Source organism: Bombus flavifrons, chromosome 6, assembly GCF_040668555.2.
Source record: "Bombus flavifrons isolate JBK064 chromosome 6, iyBomFlav1_principal, whole genome shotgun sequence".
In the NCBI taxonomy this organism is placed as follows: Eukaryota; Metazoa; Arthropoda; class Insecta; order Hymenoptera; family Apidae; genus Bombus; species Bombus flavifrons.
In genome coordinates, this window is record NC_138447.1 from 11,318,615 (window position 1) to 11,337,319 (window position 18,705).

An 18,705-nucleotide genomic window follows, 5' to 3' on the forward strand; every position below is an offset into this window, starting at 1 on the left:
GCTGGAAAACTCGACGAGCCGAATTGCACGACTAAGATATTCCACGCTGGTGGTGATTTTCTCCTGTTCGGGGACTCCTTAAACATAACCGATTATTATGACAGTCGATTGTTAGGTAAGAATTGCGCCCCTGACGAGCACATCTGAGGAAACGAACGTCCTTACGAGCGATCTTGAACTTTGCGAACAAATTACATACATACATACATATGTAAATGTGCGACGCAATTTTCTCCTTTAGACGTTACAAAATGTTGCGACATAATACACGTAAAACGTGAATCGATGTTTGAAACACTTAGTTTCCTTGAGTCGAAGGAGCACAGACGAGAGGGTGAGTAGTTGGAAGATATAGCCGTTGACGAAGACAAACGATGGCAAAGCATCGTTTTACTTTTTCACGTCAAAATGCATGCTGCCGCGATTCATCCAAGCTAGCAAGTTATTTGTCCCGCTGAGTTTTGAATTTTACACTAGAGGATACCAGATACGCATCAATCTTCTTGGATTTCACACCTCGGTCCTCCCGAATACGACACGTTAATCCTGAAGCTGCAGAACGTAGTCGTTAATTTAACAACAGAAGAGCACGTCGACGATCGTTCTCGAGAGGAGAGCAAACCTTCCCTTCAGCCACGAATATTGCCGCGTTCTCCCCTGCCGTTTTTCACGAACCGTTTGTTTATTTATACGACGGTTCTCTACACGACGATACTCGACGGAACTACGATAGAACAAGTACGTAAATACCTTCTGTCGCGAAGAACAAACCGGAAGCCACACGGCGAATTACTTCTGTTCACAGTCGCGTGCCGCAGAAAAACGTCGGAATGGAAACTTGAAGAAGAAAGAAGATTTTTGCCCGCCGCCTATTCAACACTTTCAAAATACGTAAATCTTCTCTACAGTGAGCGATCGGAGTCGCGGAGGAAGAAAATTCCGCGAGCAAAAAGCTCCACACGAAGAAACGTCCTTTTACGGAAAGAAATCTGTGTCGAAAAGTATTCCGTCGGTGGTTGAAAATCACGTTAAGCCTCTAAACCGAAGTACCTTAATCTGTGATTCTTTCGCCAAGAACGGTTCACGCATAGCAATGCTGTCGTCGCGTGATCGGGATTAAGCGTTAAGCAGCTTTTACAATAAGCAGACACGTGTTCGACGAGAGCAACGGATTCTCCTTTTCGCTGGCATTATATTCGAAGAACGACCTTTCGTTGAAGATGGAGTGTATCTGTTTATAGTACGAATAAACGTGACATAGATCGATGAAAAACTCATTACCTTCTCAGAAAAAGATGACTTCATACAAGCAGGATAAGGTAGAGCTATTTGGATTAGGAGGATATTTGCGTCCACATAATTAATTTATCCAATAATCGACTCATTTGGATTATGAACAATTTTTTAATCACCTACATTTGAAAACAGTGAGATATATCGTATACCTATATTGGCAGCTCAGTAGCCATAGTTTTCTCAGAACATACGTAACTTCTCGTCTAACAATCTTGTCAAAAAGAAAGTTCGTTCAACTAATATTAATATTGTCAATTGTATTCATTTTAAATTAGCGACCTGTGTATATCGCTTTATTTCTGCGTGTCATTTTGTTATTCATTTTGTTAGTTTTTATATAATATCACATCGTCGACTCAAATAATTTAAATCAACTGTCCGTTCTCTGATATTTTTTGTCGTTAGATTTGAGGTACACGATATTTTCTCATTCTTTCGTTATGATGCTAAGGACTAATGGTGTCTCATAATATACAAAAAGTTTGATTATTCTGTGCGAAGTAGCAGATTGAATTCTAAGATGTTGAAGCTTGGATGACCCAAATAACCCCAGCTTCTACATCAGAAATATATATATATATCACCTTTACTGTCTAAAATCTAAAGCGCGTATTTCGGTAATCTACTGCAAATTGTTAGGGATTTGATGCTATATCTCTGTGGCGCAAGACAGCCAAACATTGGCTGTAACGCAGCCAAGAAAAATTACTGTCTGTCCTGAACAGGCAAGTACTTTCAAAAGTGTGTGCCACTCGGAAGATTCCCAAAGGCAAGGTACGGTTGGCAACTTCCTCGTGGCATTCGCACCGCGATAAATCTTCATTTCCGCCGTTATCCTTCTAATCTAATATTCTCGTTGAGTTACAGCTTTGTTCGAGTGCGCACCCCCGTAGCCGCCAGCTCCGATATCTGGTAATTTTGACGGGGAATAGTCAGAGAGTAAAACGAGCTAGATGGTAGACGCGTTTCTACCACTCTGTCAGACCGTATAAATCAGATATAATTATTCGGAATTGTGGCCCGGCAGTACGCACGGAAACACGTGTACGTCTTCCGCGCAAATTGCGCTTCGGGTATCGCACGTTGTGACCTGAATTCTGAAGCAATCAGCGACTGGCATTAAATTACATATGCGCTCTATCGGTTCGAGAAGCCGCCACTTCGATGACGTAATTAGTCAACGACGTAATACGGTTTGCTGGTAACATAGCTACCAATTAATGTAGAAACCGGAGTTGTCGAGTAATTAATGAAGCCTGAACGATCTACTAATTCCCCTCGCCTACCAGCAGAACAACTCGATGCCCTTTCGACTTGAATCTTCTTGGCGAGAGGAAGTTTCGTGACGACAACGTTATATACATGCACTTGGGTTACTCGCGAGTAGATACCTGCACTGTACATAGTTGGTTGGTGTAGTTACGCTAAAGTACTTGCCATTTCCGTTCTTTTATTTCACCACTAATTTCGAAGGTTACGTTTAAGCGCAGAAAACTTTGTCCCTATTCCCTTTTTTCCTTTTCTTTTTTTTTGTTTTTTAATTCTCTTGCTCATCTCGGTTTTCTTCCGCGTGGTAAGAGACATAAACACATCGGTTGCGTTTAAGGAATTATCTAGGGTGGAGGTGGTTCATAAGGTTGGTACGTTGTCGCGTGGTCGTGAGGAATGACGTAGGAGGAACTTTATCGGCGGAAAAAGGCGAACGCGAAAAGCACGAGTCTCGCAATGGTCGGCAACAGACACATTGTGCGGCTAATTAGTGGCAACTTTATCACGGTGAAGTTGCTTGTTCCAGGTAAATACATGAGAAAGACCGGGCGCCATTTGAAATTCGCTTTGCCAACGATACACACGGCCGGTGTATATTTAATAGAGTCTTAATTGGAGTCGACGGCTCGAAAGGTTTAATTGGACATCGTTCCGCCGCGGTTTCTGCTCCCTTCAGCCCTGCTTTTTTCTCCCCGCCGCGCACCTCTTCCGTTCGCTCTGTCTCTTCTTCCCTGTCCCTTTTTCTCTAACGCTCTTTCACGTGACCTCGCTCGAGGACCGAGCCTCCGGATTACATAGTCAATGAGCGATGGTTCAAAGGATATCAAGATGTTCGTTTGAGCACACTGTCTGTCCGTTTAAACATCGCGCGTAGCAGCGCCGCACCACGCCGCCACTCGCTCTCTCTCTCTCTCTCTTTCTCTACATCTCTCTCTACTCGATACCGATCGTCGAGTTTCTGTACTTCGAAATTATTTGCCATTGCGGCTATTAATTAAAATTCTCTTCCATGTTCGATTTTTTTGGCTACCGCGAAGCTCTGCTCCCGTGGTAAAAACATTTCGACGAAGGATACTTTTCGAAATTTTGCACGAAACTATCCGCGTTCTTCTTGCCAAATTAATTCTCCGTTTATGTCTACGAAGATTTCCTGAGAAACTTGTGTGTGGGATAGAAAAGGGAATAGAAATGCTATATCTTGTTTTTCAAAAAGTCATAACTCCGCTAGTAACGTATTAAGAGGTAAATTCTCTTAGGAGATTTTTGTACGAAATTTGTACAGAAGGGACAACACTGATTTTTTTTCAATTTAAGATTAATCGGCAGATCGTTTAAGAACATTTACAAGCCGTACGAAAGTCATTCGAGATTCTTTAAAAGTTATGTTTCGGTTCGTTTAAGATCTTAGGGTCAAGGCTACTTAGAAGCCATTTAAACTCAGCCAGAAATCATTCAAAAGTACTTCGATGTCGTTTAAAAATCTTTTAAAGGATGACCGGTAGATAAATCACAGGTCAATTCCATTTATAAGCCATTCGGTCGTCCGAAGAATTATTCGCTCAAAAAGAACTGAGAAACTTTCGTGTATGGAAAACTTACATTACCCTGCGTAATATCTTAAATAGAAATTCATAGTCCACGTTTAACACTGACAAGTTCATTCACTTTCGCGTATATATCAAGACCGATAAATATTATACGCGGAGGGTAACAGGTTGATTGACAATCCAGCCGATTATCTATTTAAACGGTAAAGATCCAACGAACTGGAAGTAAGAACGAGACACGCGGAGCTGTCACAGCCAAGGGGGCAGAATTATTAACGCGTGATCAAGCCTCTCGTCGCTAGGAGCAATCGGTGGCAAGCGAATTGCTTTCTTTTTTCTTTTTCTCTCTCACTCTCTTTCAATTCGAGTATCGATCGATCATCGAAGTTGCACTTTCTCTCTCTCTCTCTCTCTCTCTCTCTCTCTCTCTCCTTCCTGTGTCTTTTTTCTCCTTTTTTCACGGTTTTCTACCCCACGCCAACGCGCCGGTCACCGTCAACGCGAACGACGCTGACGTTGAGGCGTAAGTCGGATGTAAATGGCATAAAAAGTTTTGAGCGTGCATATGCACGAGCCGGTGCAGCCGGGAGCGGGAGTATGAACAAGGGTGTGGTGGCGGGGCGTTGCTGGAATATGGCAACTGGAATTGCACATTGGTAGGAGCGAGAGAAAGAGGGACCGTGCTCCCTGGAGAAAGAGGGACGGTTTGAGAGGCAACGACAGAGAGGGAGTGAGAGTGAATATAGGCAGAACGAGACGGATAGAGTGCCTGAGCGACAAAGAGAGAGGTAGAGGCGAGCGACGATCAATACGCCATCAGCTTAAATTACAATAATAACGGCGACCAGACAAAGCGAGCGGACCATTATAAAATAGTGCAGTCGTAAAAAGCTGCCGTGTCGCGGAGTTCAACCGTACGACAAACACCGTTCACCGTTTAGTCGATGCCGAAACTGAAATAAAATGTTCATCCATTCGAATATATATCATGGTATTACGGTCGAAGATGTGGATAAATCGACAGTATCGTGTTGATTGTTACTTGTATTAATGGAAGATCGATGTATATACGGAATTAGTAGGATTCCCTGTCCACGGACAGTATGAATTTCCAAGTCATTAAGCGCACCTATGCTTTTTGGATCGACCATAGATAATCAATTTTAATAGTGATACGTCACTATGAACGATCTCTATTCGCGTGTTTTTACGTTCATCGTCTTCGGAAAAAAAAAAACAGGGCGCCTCAATTTCGTGAAGCGCAATTATTCGTTAATATTTAAATGTCGTCGTTTCATTAACATTGAAATTATAACGATGTTCGAACGACACTTTGCGTCGATGAGCTTACATTTTGCAGGATAAATGCGCTGTATCCGCCAGATTTTTCGAATTAATAATAAAGATCCTTAACCGCGCTTGTTCGCGGTGTGTAATTAACACGATAAAATAATGTGAAAATGTAGAATTAAACGAGAAAGGAAGGAAATAAATGTAAATTTGCCGAGCATACTAACTCGGATAATACGTAACAGGGACAAAAGGAGCTCTTTCGCAGCTGTGAAAAATTGATACCGGGATCTTTGTCTCTTTCAACAAGTCCACGGAGATTTCTTTTCCCGTGAACGTCCGAAAGATTCAAAATGCGTTTCGAGGTATCAAGTGAGAGACAGTCGAAGAAAAATTGATGAAAGGAGATAAATCCATTCTTGTGGCCTGCACTGTCTTTCTTTCCTCCGCCTCCCCTCTGTTTCTTTTTTTGCTTTCATCGTTTAATACTTTTTAATCGTTACGTTTCACCGAACAATCTCAAACTCTTTAAATCGCCTTGAGAATATTTTCTTCGACGCTGCAAACGAATCAGGATCGTGAAAGTTGATCGCGCGTACCTTGAAATAACACATCAGTTCCAAACTTTCGCCATTTTACCCGTTCCACGATGAGAATTCACCATTCAGCAGGCCAACTGTGCTAGAACCGCCAGCGCGCCGGTTCGTATTTTCGATCAGAGACTTAAAGCGAAACGTTTTGTTCGTCGGATGTGTCCAAATTTTTGCCGCTGCCGCATACACAGTTAAAATTGAACGCAACAAATCGACCGCCACGCTTTGTTTCGTTCTCCCTGTTTGAAAATATTCGTTCCACTGACTCTCTTATAGAGACAACCGTTCGATAAACTCCCTTACTTGCTTATAAAACATACACTTCAAATTTAACAACAGTACAGTTCTACAATTGTATCATTTCGCGTTATTATAGAATTTGAAACTATACCGCAAGTACTTACATCAAGTTTAATATTCTATGGATTTCTAACAACTGCGGCAACAGTTCTCCTGAATTACAGACATTCGGTAACTTTGCTCAGAATCTCAGTCGAAAATGCTAAATACCTTTGCATTATGGAAAAATATATAAATTTAACCTACAGCTCTTAACTCCGCAGGCAACGGACCTATTTACGATCCAGACAATCAAATAATCTTTTTCCATTTTCAGACCCTCATACCCCAGTTCCGCCAAGGTTCAATGAAAGAATGAGCCCAGCGCCTATACGCACGGGAGAGACGATCGTCCTTTCCTGCGTTTCACAAGGAATCCCGCCACCCATGTACCTATGGTTTCGTGAGTCCGTGACGGGCACGGCGATGATCTTCAATTCAGAAAGGATCTACGCGAGAGCGGGTGCGCTGGTGCTGCAATCGGCAAGGGCAGAGGATGCAGGACGATACGTCTGTCACGCCAACAATACGGCCGGTTCCGAGATGGTCGAATTGGAGGTTTCCATTATAAGCAGCCTCTCCATTCACCTGGTACCTCAACAGGTTAGTTTTCGGTACTCTCGTTTAATCTCCGTACCAGTATCGAGCGCTATTTCTATCAGTAGCCTTTAAAATGATCGTTCGATCGTCTGTTTTATTCGATTGGTGATTCAATTAATGTACACGATGATGCGTGACTTATTGACTCATGCAGGATGTATGTTGATTATCGTTGCTTGGAAAAGAGACGAATCGATAGAAAAATTGGATCATGAAACATTCGACTTCAAAATGAAACGTTAATTAGATATATTAAAATAATGTTAAAATATGATAATATAGTGGATAGGCGTCCTCTTATCCGGTCGCGCCTTACTCGCTCATATTTTTATTTATTATAAAGGAAACTTCGATATTCAACGAAAGAATACACTATCTGTTTTCATTTTAAATGATAAATGAATTTTTCTGCAACTAAATATACCTTTCGTGTCATATACTGATCGCTGTTTTTGGATTAACTGACCGTTTATTATTTATACGCTTACTCGATTAGAAATTCCATAAAGAATGGTTACGAGAGTCTACCATCCAATGCATATCATTTAGCAGACTTCGCAGAAATTCTCAGGACAAGTTCAGTCACGGTCTGTCCAATCTCAAGCACTCATCTTTCGCAAGCACTCGCGATAAATCACCCAAAATTCTCTTCCCTATTTTTATTCGTCAAAGTAGCTTGCAAATAACTTGGTACTCGTCCGGAAAATTGAAAGTAGCCTGGAATTCATTCGGAATAAACATCACGTAAAATCGATTTGGCCTGCCTATAGTTTCAACAGGTTAGCATTCGTTTCACCCCGGTTAAGTATCGCCAGCCAATCGATTCCGTTTTATCCGCTCGAAGGAAGACTTTGATTCGCTTTCGATATTGGTTCAACGATAGACGATACGGACGGACGATTATTTAACGAAAAAGTTTCGTAAGATGTTGAAAAAATTGTACGTTCTCTCTCGCCCACGTGGTGTCTCAACAGGTTAAAGGCATTCTATCCGGCGTCGATTGGATTTCTGGAACGACCCGAACGATCCGATCGTCGCCTTCCTGTTTCATCCCTCGTCGGATTATCCCAATACTTCGAGAAATCTTGAAACGCGCATCGCGTGACGATGTTGTCGATCGCTTCGACTAGCGCGTCACAAGTTTCCGATTCTCGAGGAAGAAGGGCGATGGTGCCGTCCGGAAATAAATTCTATAACGTTACGGTCGCTCCGTAAGAAGCAGCAAAAGGACCGCGCGGTTCTCGATGATAAGTAGCTTCTCTTCATCCGACTGATACCTCAACAGGTTAGCTCTCTTTTATTCTATTTCGTAAACAACTCGAGAGCTACCGTGGTTACTTTTTCCTCTTTCCGCTTTCTGTTTTTTCTACCCTTTGCTCTCCTCCCTTTCTCGTTTCCTTCGTCGGAGGAAGTTAAGGCTTCTCGACGAGCGCCGATTCTATTTTCAACAGATCTGTAAACTACCCCCAGCGTGCCTCCCTCGCAACGTAACGGTTCGTTGCGCCGCGACTTTGTTAAATCGATGATCCTCGTTTCTCCTACCATGGTCGACTACCTACGGTATCTCGAGGTCGCGAGCGCTTCACGAATAAATTCGCATCGACTACGGGGAAAGGGAAATAAGAGGGAAGTCTGGTCTTCGTTGTCATCGTTCCCGTCGCGTCGTCGTTGTCGTCGTCGTCGTCGTCGACTAATTCTCATCGATGTGGATAATTGAACATCACGTCGCAGTAAACACGGTAGCGCGGATAACGACAGACCGAGTTACCATCCCTGCCAAGACGACGGATAGATCTTGAAAACATCGCACACAGTTGAAACACTTGGTGTACCTATCTGTGAATATCGGCCGAAGAGAAATAACGAGCAACTCGTTCTGTTCACCGTGAACGAGACGTTGCTATTAATTAGTATTAACTTCCGTTAATTAGTAAGCCGGTTCGTGGAGCCGCTTCGAACCCGGTGCGATGCAGTTCTTCGTAGTTTCTTTGATCTTTTAACAAGCCTCGGTAATTGTGTTGGCAATGTCTCTCGGGACGATGAACGCGTATTGTGACGACGATAAAAGAGAAACCGGTCGAAGCTGCCAGCCTGAGTCGATCGACGTGCCTATGATTCACAACGATCGTGATTCGCGCACCATGGTTTCGTCGTTGCTGGGCTGCCAAAGTTATTGGATCGTGTCGAACCCCCGGGTGAATCGTGAAAATACGCGCCACGTACCGTGTTAAGCGTAACGCGTAACGGTGGCAGGTCAACCTCGCAAATCGTATATCCCGTCAAAACAACGAATCGCTGGCCGCACTGTACCGGAGCTGGTGCCGGAGCTGCTGCCGGGGTTGACCTCCGACGTCACTATAAGCGTATTAACCGGGGCGTCGATTGGCCGTGCAAAGCGGAATAATTAATAGCGTTTAAAACGAAATGTCAAAGGGGATGGATGCAGGTTGGTCCATTCAACCAATCGCCCTCTCCCTTCTATCCCACGCGAACGTTGATCCGATTTTCGACTAAAATTTTCAAACTTGTCGCTGAACGATTCGACGCTCGATTACGATGATCCGATGCCGATCTCTAACCATTCGGCACAAAATATACCCTCTCTCCCCTGTGAATTTGAGAAACGCGCACGGGATTTGAGAATCCCCTGCATCGGGACTCGTAGTTCGTTCGTTCGTTGGGAAAGCTGGAAGGTTTAACCATCGTTGGAGCGGAAAATAGGCGATGGTTTTAATGTGTGCCGAAATTCGGTAACGGAAAAACGTATCGGAGCGGTCGGTCGGTATGTGGTCGTTAGAACGACAGTCGATGGATCCTATAAAAAAAAAAGAAAATAGGGATCAGCAATTGGTCCATATCATACCTTGGTGGATAGAGAGAGAGAGAAAAGGACCAGGGAACAGAATCGATGAAATATCATTCATTCGCTGGAAGCTTCTCGCATAACTTTCGCAGTCACCGGCAAAGAAACGCTCATTGCGGACGAATTCTCTCGTGTATTAGCCGGCATTTGCTTCGATGGCGCTTCCTTCCATTAACGTGGCCTATTTTGTCCTCGCTTTATTAAAAGCATCGTTGCGTCTTCTGATTGCACGCAACGCTTCTTAACGCGAACTTCCACTTGATAAACTTTTTGATCGACTGTTTAAACAGATAACCACGACGGGGACTATCTCTGTCTGCCTCACAAATCGCAGTTTAATAACGTAGCTACGCGGACCGGTCTCCAAATTTTTCGTCCCACCAAAAATCTTTCGCGATACTTGATACAAGGCAGGTGGAATATACAGAAAAGGAAATAAGCCAGTGCAATCCGATTTATTCCGTTTTCACATAACAAAGATCGTTCCATTCTTCTAATCCTATGGAACGTTTATTCGACGACGCTCTCGCGAACGTAGCGAATCGAGAAAATTCCGTTGCATTCCTCCACTCCAGCTTGAGCACACAGTCTTGTACACGTTCCACAAAATTTATGATTATTTGCCCCTATTTTTCTAGACATTCTCGCAATAATTCTCCCTCTCTCTCTCTCTCTCCCTCTCTCTATCTTCTGTTACTCCATTTACCCGGTATAGGAGACGCCTCGAAGGAAGACATCGAGTCGGTTTATATTGCGGTTATATCGACAATGTAAACGCATCGTTGATCGTCGTAATAACGCCACGATACCGCGAGGAGTAGACAAGAACGACGGGGACAAAGCGTGGGTCGAGGTGCAACTCAACGCCCTCGCAGATTCGCCTTTTTTTTCTTGTTCCTTCACCCCTTGCAGCCAGCTCGTTCGGTCGCCTTTAAAGGTGGCATCCTTGCGCATCTTATTTCCCATTCCTTCCTCCGGCTGCTTGAATACCGTATCAAAGGATATTTAAAGCGGTCTTCGGTTTGAAAGAAAGTTTCCTTCGGGGTCGTGGAACAAAAGAAGCCAGGCGAGAGCGACGCGCGCGATCCTCTTGACAATATTTAATGGCCGTCGTGGTGGTTCGATTCAGCACGCGACGCCTCTCGTCGAATTTCTCTGCCCTTGAACCGACCGTTCGCGCCCTGTAACCCGAGGAAATCGGCCTCGCGATCCTACAATTTGAATATAGATCCCGCGGCAAGTTTATTGCAATCCATCGAACCATACCGGAGAAAATCGGTCCTTTTTCATCGATCGGTGCACACTCGATGTATTATATGCCCGAGGAATCTCTTCCACAAGCCTTTGACGCGTGGAACGCCTTCGAAATTCATGACCCGGGGGCGGTCGACGTAACGCGAACCCGGCCCAAAGTGTACACTATACAATGTACATTGCACACCCATATGAGCGTATATGTATTGGTATATCGGTGGTAATCAGGGCGCAGAATCGTCGTTGCCGTATATCGCCAATGACCGAATAAACGGGCCTCTTCAATAATACATAAGACGAGATTCCTAGCTAGATCAAAGGCTCGTTTCCTCGATCGGTGATCAATTAAGCGACTGAAAATGCATATGGAAATGCCAGTAAGCCACTCCATTCAACCGCGTTCCGGTACATCGGATTCAATGCCTCGCGGTAGGCATGCGGTCTATCTTGCCTGGCTCTGTCTTTTCTACTTAGTACCGGTTAATCCTACCATTAGCAGCGTTCCGATGCTTGTAATATAATAATAACGATGTACTAAACATTGTTGCATATTATAGTATCAGTTTCTCAAGTAATTAGAATGGTAAATAATTTACATCAGGAAGCACCGAAATGTAATGGAAAATAATACATCGATACTCTCTAGATATTACGTAAATTGCTGCAACGAGATTCGGTATCTTGCCCATTCCATATCCAGTAATTTGATCGAGTCTCTTTCGATATGTAGTTGCAGTTAAATGTGAAACATCGTATCAAGAATTCAATCGTCTCGCGACTTATTGTTGTTTCGTATATAAAAGCTTCGTTGCTGAAGCGCTCGCTATAACTCGTTTACAAAGAACGATTCTCGTTAATAGATAAATCAGATGCGAGGGCAAACTGATCAAAGGAAAATGACCGCGCGACCCGGAAGCAATTAAGCTCTCGAAGGTAGACGATGAAATACCAAACAGGACATTCGATTTGCTGGTATGCTCGCGCACGGTGTACTGGAATTCGCCTCGTTGTGCCTAAGCACGTTAGGCGTTTTCTCGCAGCGCGGTGCGACGTTCCAGAACGATCGCGTGCCACTTAGCCCTCGTACCTTTTTCACGATCACGTTTGTATCGACCTCTACAAAGCTGTCTACCGCGCATTAAACAGCTCCGATCTCTGATAATTTCGACGAAACGTTTGACAGAGATCAAAGGATGCCTTCCTGGAATCGATACTTCGTCGAAGTTTCCAAAATGGGGAAGGAAATTGGAGGCAGGTATTAATATGGCGATTCTTCTTGGCAAACGCCGCGAGCAAAGCTCAACCATGATATTATCTATCGTCTTTTGTGTACACGCCAGATTCCAAAGAACCCTGTAATCGGATCTTTACCTTCCGTCGTTACAATTACAAAATGCGTGCTCCTTTTACCAACTAATATACGTATATATTATACATAATGTATAACGAGCCATCCTTCGAATAGAATCACGCAAGTACTATCAGATATCGTTAGTCGTAAAATCTGCAGCCGTTAGTTTGCCAACGCGTCGAAAAATTATCGTACAAGATATAGGATATAGCAAGCTGGTATCGGGTTGTTAGCTTCTCGAAATCCTTTCTCGGTTATACACGCTCGTGCCGGAATCGATGTTCACGTCGAGAGGAACATCGCACAGCTGCTGTAGCTTGAAAGCAGAATCCACTCGAAATCGGCCAACTTTTCCTTCGGAACGATATTAAGTTCCGAGGACAGCCGAGGATATTAAATATGACATTTATTGGCGAACGTGCGCTCGGAATCGATAACTGTTGCAGGTCACCGTCGACCTCGGCAAGGACGCGGAATTTCAGTGTTCCGTCACTGGCCAACCAATCCCGGTGATCTTCTGGACCAAGGACGGACTTCCCGTGGGAGAAAGCGCCTCTGGTAGAAGCAAGATCACGGGGAAAGATGGCTCGACGTTGCGCGTCTCTTCTGTGGTGAGGGACGACAAAGGAATGTATCAATGCTTCGCGAAGAACGACTATGAGATGGTACAGGCGACCGCGGAGCTTCGACTAGGGGGTGAGTGGCTTTAATCTTTAAACTCTCATTGGCCCCTGTTTTATGAACAGTGCGTGGATAAGACGGGGGAAATGGACGAGACTGGAGGCCGTTAACGCCGTGGCCCTGGCACGCGAAATTACCTTTTCGAAAGTTAAAAATTTAAGGCCAATGAAAATATATCTGGCGTTAGACCCCATAGCTGGCGTTATCAAAGTAACCCCTCACTGCCCTCCCTGCCGCGCGTAATTCGTACAACACGAAGACGTACTTAAAGGCGTTGCGCAAAGAGTCAAGACGGATTAGTATACCTAAGCGCTCGTAACCTGCCTCCCTGGCGAGTTCCACGAGCTCCGTGGAAGTTTTATAAAAGTCTCGTTTGAAAATAATAAGGCTAAATTAAAGCTATTACCCGTTAACCAAGCACCGGCTTGGTCTCCATTGCAAAACTTTCGCACGACTACCTCGTCGACTTTTTTTTGATAGCTTTTCATCGACCATTCGCGAAATTAAGTCCGTTAAACGAGGTACAAAAAAAAAGGAAGGAGGGGTACGTATTACGATGACGTTTTGTCCGGTCGGATGGGTTGAATATTTTTAATTAACGGGCACGTTCGCCTTCTGATACGCACCCGTGCCTCTCGGTCGACCCTTAGAGCGAGAGACGACGAGAAAGGAGGCCCTTCATTCGACTTAGATCCATCGACCAATCGATATCGAAGCAAGTATAAAATTCTGCGAACCTTTAGTTTGGAATTTCATCTGGAATTTATATCCAGTCTGGCAACACGATTCCACGCTTCGTCGCATCCGGCTGCTCACCCCTTCCAACTTATTTGCTGCGAACGGTACTCTGTCTTTCTCTTACCTTCGCCCTTATCTGTGTCCCCAGGAAATCCCTCGTTCAACCGAATTCTTTCATTATTCCGTCGGTTTCTATCCCGATCTCGTCGCGTCTCCGCGGTCTAAACCCATTCTCGCGAACTGAACGAGCCAAGTTCGAGAAGGGCGACGCGACAAAAAGCTCGGTCTGGCTAGGTAGATGGGAAATAAGACTGCGCGAGTCGTGCAGGAACGAGAAAGAGTATGAGGCACGGCGGACGAAAGGAAAGGGTGAAGGAAGGGCGAAGAAAACGGCGAAAAGAAAGGAGAAAAAGCAGGAGAGAAGCGTCGAAAGGAAGAGAGAAAAAAATGCTTAACGAGGGCGATGCATAATGGAGAAAGGAGAAATCCACTGGTTGGCGTGCCGTGAAATAAATACATACCATTTGTCTTAGTCACGAGGGTGGGAAGCCGGGCGAGGCCGCCGCCAGCTCGTCGAGTGAAAGAAACGCATCGCCAGCGAACGGAGGGATGAGAACGTTGCTTAAAAGTGTTGGTATCCGCTCGAAATTCCCGCGCAAAAACGAACGCCGCAGTGGCCAGGACGGATGGCCGCTTCGTCGGCCAAATATTCCCCGACTGACGTCTTTAAAACTGGCGTCGTCGACGAAAAGGTCTTACTCCATGTGACATAATCCATTACCTTAAACGACGACGCTGTCAGTCGACCGTCTTAAGTGCACGTACATACCTACCGCTATTTTCGTCTTAGTGTCACGTACACGAGACTGAAGCATCAGCCGACATTTCTCACTGGCTGCTGGATGTTTCGAGTACCGATGTCTTCGTTTACCATCTTCCATCTACGAACCTCTTGTTTTACCAACTACTTCGAGACGCGAGAACAAGTACTCGAAAGCACGTTAACGTTTCTGGAGAACGGATCAAATAGCAGGAAAGAATCATAAGAGCGCTACGTGTAATATTGACTCTTAATTGGAGGAAATTCTGGTTCCAGCGAAATTGTGCATCGAGAAAAATGTTTTAACACGAGAAACGTACTTTTAATAACATCGAATTCGTAACTGGCGAATATCGACTATCGCCGCGCGAGAGCAAAGTATCAGAAACGTTCAAGCTGAAATTTTCCTCTAAAACCACTACTTGTAACTAATTTAACGAAGACGAAGAGTCCATTTTATTCGACTAACGTTTGTGCTTCTAGCTCCTATTGAACGATGTCCTCGTCGAACGGAAAGAGCGGAGAAAAGACAGGCGTTCGTTTATTTCCCAGCTCGACTCTATTTCTCAGTCAAGGCATCGCACGGTGGAAATTTTTAAACGTCGAAAAAAGTTGGAATTCCGCCGATCGTTCGGTCTGCCGGCTAGAGAACACGTTCAGCTCTCCGCAGTTAATAACTTTCCCTTTCCGTCCGCCGATAAGTCACGACGTTCCCCGTTTGTACGTTCCTTTTGTTCACGCGGACGCACGGTCTCCTTTTCATCGACCAGCACTACTGTCCTTTTAAATAATTTATGCATTTAACCGGGCGGCAGCCGGGAAAAAAGACCGAGAATCGAAATCGTTCTTTCTCCTCTTCTCGGTCTCTCTCCGCCTCGATGTGTTGTATCGCTTTGTGCAATTCGAAATAATTGGAATCGGACTAATCCTATCGCGTAACAAAGGGAAAGAATCAAAGCGGCCAACTTTTGTAACGATATCGAACCGACTTTGAAAAGGAGGAAACAGATGTACGTCCGCGTAACGTAGAATTCTTCTATTCACCGCGTGCGTGCTGTTTTCTCCCTATCTCCCATTCTTTCTCTTTCCTTCTACCAATTTATTTTACCGGAGATAGCAGAACGGTTTATGGAACGTACATATGGTCAGGGAAAAGAATTAGAGAGAAGGGGAATTTTGGCAGCAAGCCAAATAATTCCGCGAGAAAATTCTGTCGGTCGTGAAATTGCGAAATATTTTGTAAAATACCGGTATTAAATTTTTCACCTGACCATAGCATAAGTCAATATTCCGTCCGATTCGGGTCAAGCGCGTGTAGCGTTTTATTTTTAAATGAACGTAACAATAAAGGGGTGTTTGGAACGAACCGAACGGTAATTTCGAGCGGTAATACCCCGTCATCATTTTCATAGAACGCCAGAAATCCCAACGCCATTTGTGATACTGGCAAACTTCCATTTTATTTATACCGCTTTAACGCGTTTACAGAACTGGCAATCACGCCACGGTAAATAATGTCTTCCTGTCGAATTACGTTGCGTCGCACCGCGTCGTCCGATACGCTCCGCTTCCTATCAACGTGATCCGTTGCGTTTCCACGCAATCCACATACCAGAAGATAAAATACGCTAAAACGTTACTACGAGTTTAAAAAATTTTTTAAATTATCGTTATTCCTAATCAAATAATCGGTGGGCATAATGAAAATGTTATAGACGATCGTTTGAAAAAGTTGGTACTAAACTTCTATATCGTGGATTCATTGACGTGAAATTCGATAGGCGATCGAGTGAGTAATCGCAACGCGAAGCACATGTAATGCAAGAAAGAACAATTATTTCGACGTTTCCATAACAACCGCGTAATGACAACCGTATGGCCGACTCGTACTACTGCGAGTATCTGATCACCAGTACGAACCACTTGGAGCCTCATCAAAGCCGCACGTGCTAAACCCTGCCAGATTGGATTCAGAATTTCTCTGCATTCGAGAATAACTACAAATTGCTACCGAAAGTCCAGTAATAATTCCAGAACCAACAACTTTCAGACGTACGAAAATAAAAACACACGGATAGTCCCTTAATCCGGAAAAAATATTTTTTTCTATACTGAATCGATATTTCATCGTGTTTTTGTGATACCAGATATCAAATTCTATGATATCAAGGATGATACTAAAACAACATCGATGCTCAGATCGTTACACGCGAGTTGAAGAGGAGAAGCATCGAACGACTGCAGCTTTTGGGCGTATCGTGGACGCTTCGTGGAACGATATGCTGCGAAGTTTTCGATAATCGGTCTATGGGTTGAATGGCAACGAAAGCGGCAGACCCCCGTAGAATAATATGCGGTCCACGAAACAGGGCGTGGCATTCGGCAATACGGCATCCTGATTTACACCGTGAGCAAACAGCCGCGCAACTCTGTGCAGCTCGGTTATTGTCGGCTCTATAATTTGGGGTTAATTCACTAGGCGGCACTCGAGTTCAGGCGTCAAACCGCAGATCGATAGTTCTGCCCGCGTACAGGTCTTGTCATGTAAATGTTGCGTGCATAATACCCCGCGTTGCGGCGAGCCAGGATCGTTTCCATGGAACGTACGCGCCGCCTCCTTGTGTGTGCGTGACCCCAGACACCCAGGGGCCACCTGAACCAGGTGCAACCGCCTCAATATTCACCCGGCAACTAGCTGCTCGATGTTTGACCCCGTACGAATTCTCCACCGCGTGGCCGAACTTTGAGATTTGAACGAATTCGAGCACGGGCTTGGTTAACATAATCGCGATGCGTTCTATGTAGAGTTGGCGTTCGTATAAACGGGCAGGAGGTGGAATATCGATGATAGAGAAACTGAGGTGCGACGGCATGTAGAATGGAGTTCGTCGAAGTTATCGGCCGAATCGACGACCATCTGTTTCGTATATTACGGTTATCGCGTAATAAGGAAAGGACCCGTATAATTGGAGGAAGCAACTCACCACTGGTCAAATCCCTTCGAATAATTTGCATGCATTTAGCTGCTTATAGCGTGTACCCACACACTGTTGAATTATTTCGAAATCTGGATGTGTTCTGGCTGAATTCAGTACGATCGATTCACCTGGTGAAATTGAAACACGCTGGCCCGGCGTAATGTTGCTGGATGCGTTATTTAGTTTTCGGTTGCACCGCGAGCGCTTCGCTGGAGGGAGAACATCGCCTAACCCCCGTCGAATTACAATTCCTCTCTCCGCGAAAGAGAGAGAGAGAGTGGCAAAAAAATGCGATTTTTCATCGAAACGATAAAATGAAAACGTGGAACAAAATAACCAACTGAATTACCTACAACATATTTTCTGTCTCCCCTTTCCTTCTTTTTTTTTTAACTTTTTTTTTATTAATGCAAACTCTGTGAGTTTTGCACGGAACGCGTACGGTATCTCTAAAATCGTTGGAACCACGTGCAAGAAAATTTTATTCCACGCTTTCGTTCACCTTCGGTCGCTTTAACGCCCATTAACGCGGCGTCCTTCGCGTAATTATAAAAACTGCTCTTCGACGTTCCGCCACGGCGATCGGGAAGCGTTTAAAACTTTAATGGTGCGCTCTTCAGACGCGGCGCCGCAACTTCTGTACAAATTCATCGAACAGACCATCCAGCCTGGCCCTTCGGTGTCGCTCAAGTGCATCGCCACCGGAAACCCGACGCCGCACTTCTCTTGGACTTTGGACGGGTTTCCTCTTCCACAAAACGACAGGTAACAACATCATTTTTCACTCTTACGCCTCAGCCAGGAGATTAAGAGCCGACGGAGCCACGAACGGGAAATAAGAAAGAGAAAAAGATCAGAAATCGATGGATAGTGTGTACACAATTATTTTCGGTTATTAAACCGCAGGCCGATGGAAAATCAGACCGCTTACGAACGTTATAACGCCAGGTCCCGTGGGAACGGATACCTGCCTGCGGGCTTCGATTCTCCGAACCAATTGAGAGGAAAATTACCAATCAACCGGGCTCAGTCTAAACTTTTTAGAGTCGCTCGATTTAGAATGATAGATTTGACGGGATCGCATAC

At 44.6% G+C, this 18,705-nt stretch overlaps 1 protein-coding gene across 3 annotated transcripts in view; it reads left to right on the top strand.

Moving 5' to 3' along the window:
- The window catches only part of LOC138180988 (cell adhesion molecule Dscam2), a 174,710-nt gene that overhangs the window by 129,344 nt on the left and 26,661 nt on the right, over window positions 1-18,705 (top strand). For all 3 annotated transcript variants that reach the window (XM_069115404.1, XM_069115402.1, XM_069115403.1), the window contains 3 exons: window positions 6,612-6,937; window positions 12,849-13,098; window positions 18,240-18,384. In XM_069115404.1, coding sequence (XP_068971505.1) covers window positions 6,612-6,937; window positions 12,849-13,098; window positions 18,240-18,384 — 721 coding nt within the window. The remainder of the gene's footprint in view (window positions 1-6,611; window positions 6,938-12,848; window positions 13,099-18,239; window positions 18,385-18,705) is intronic.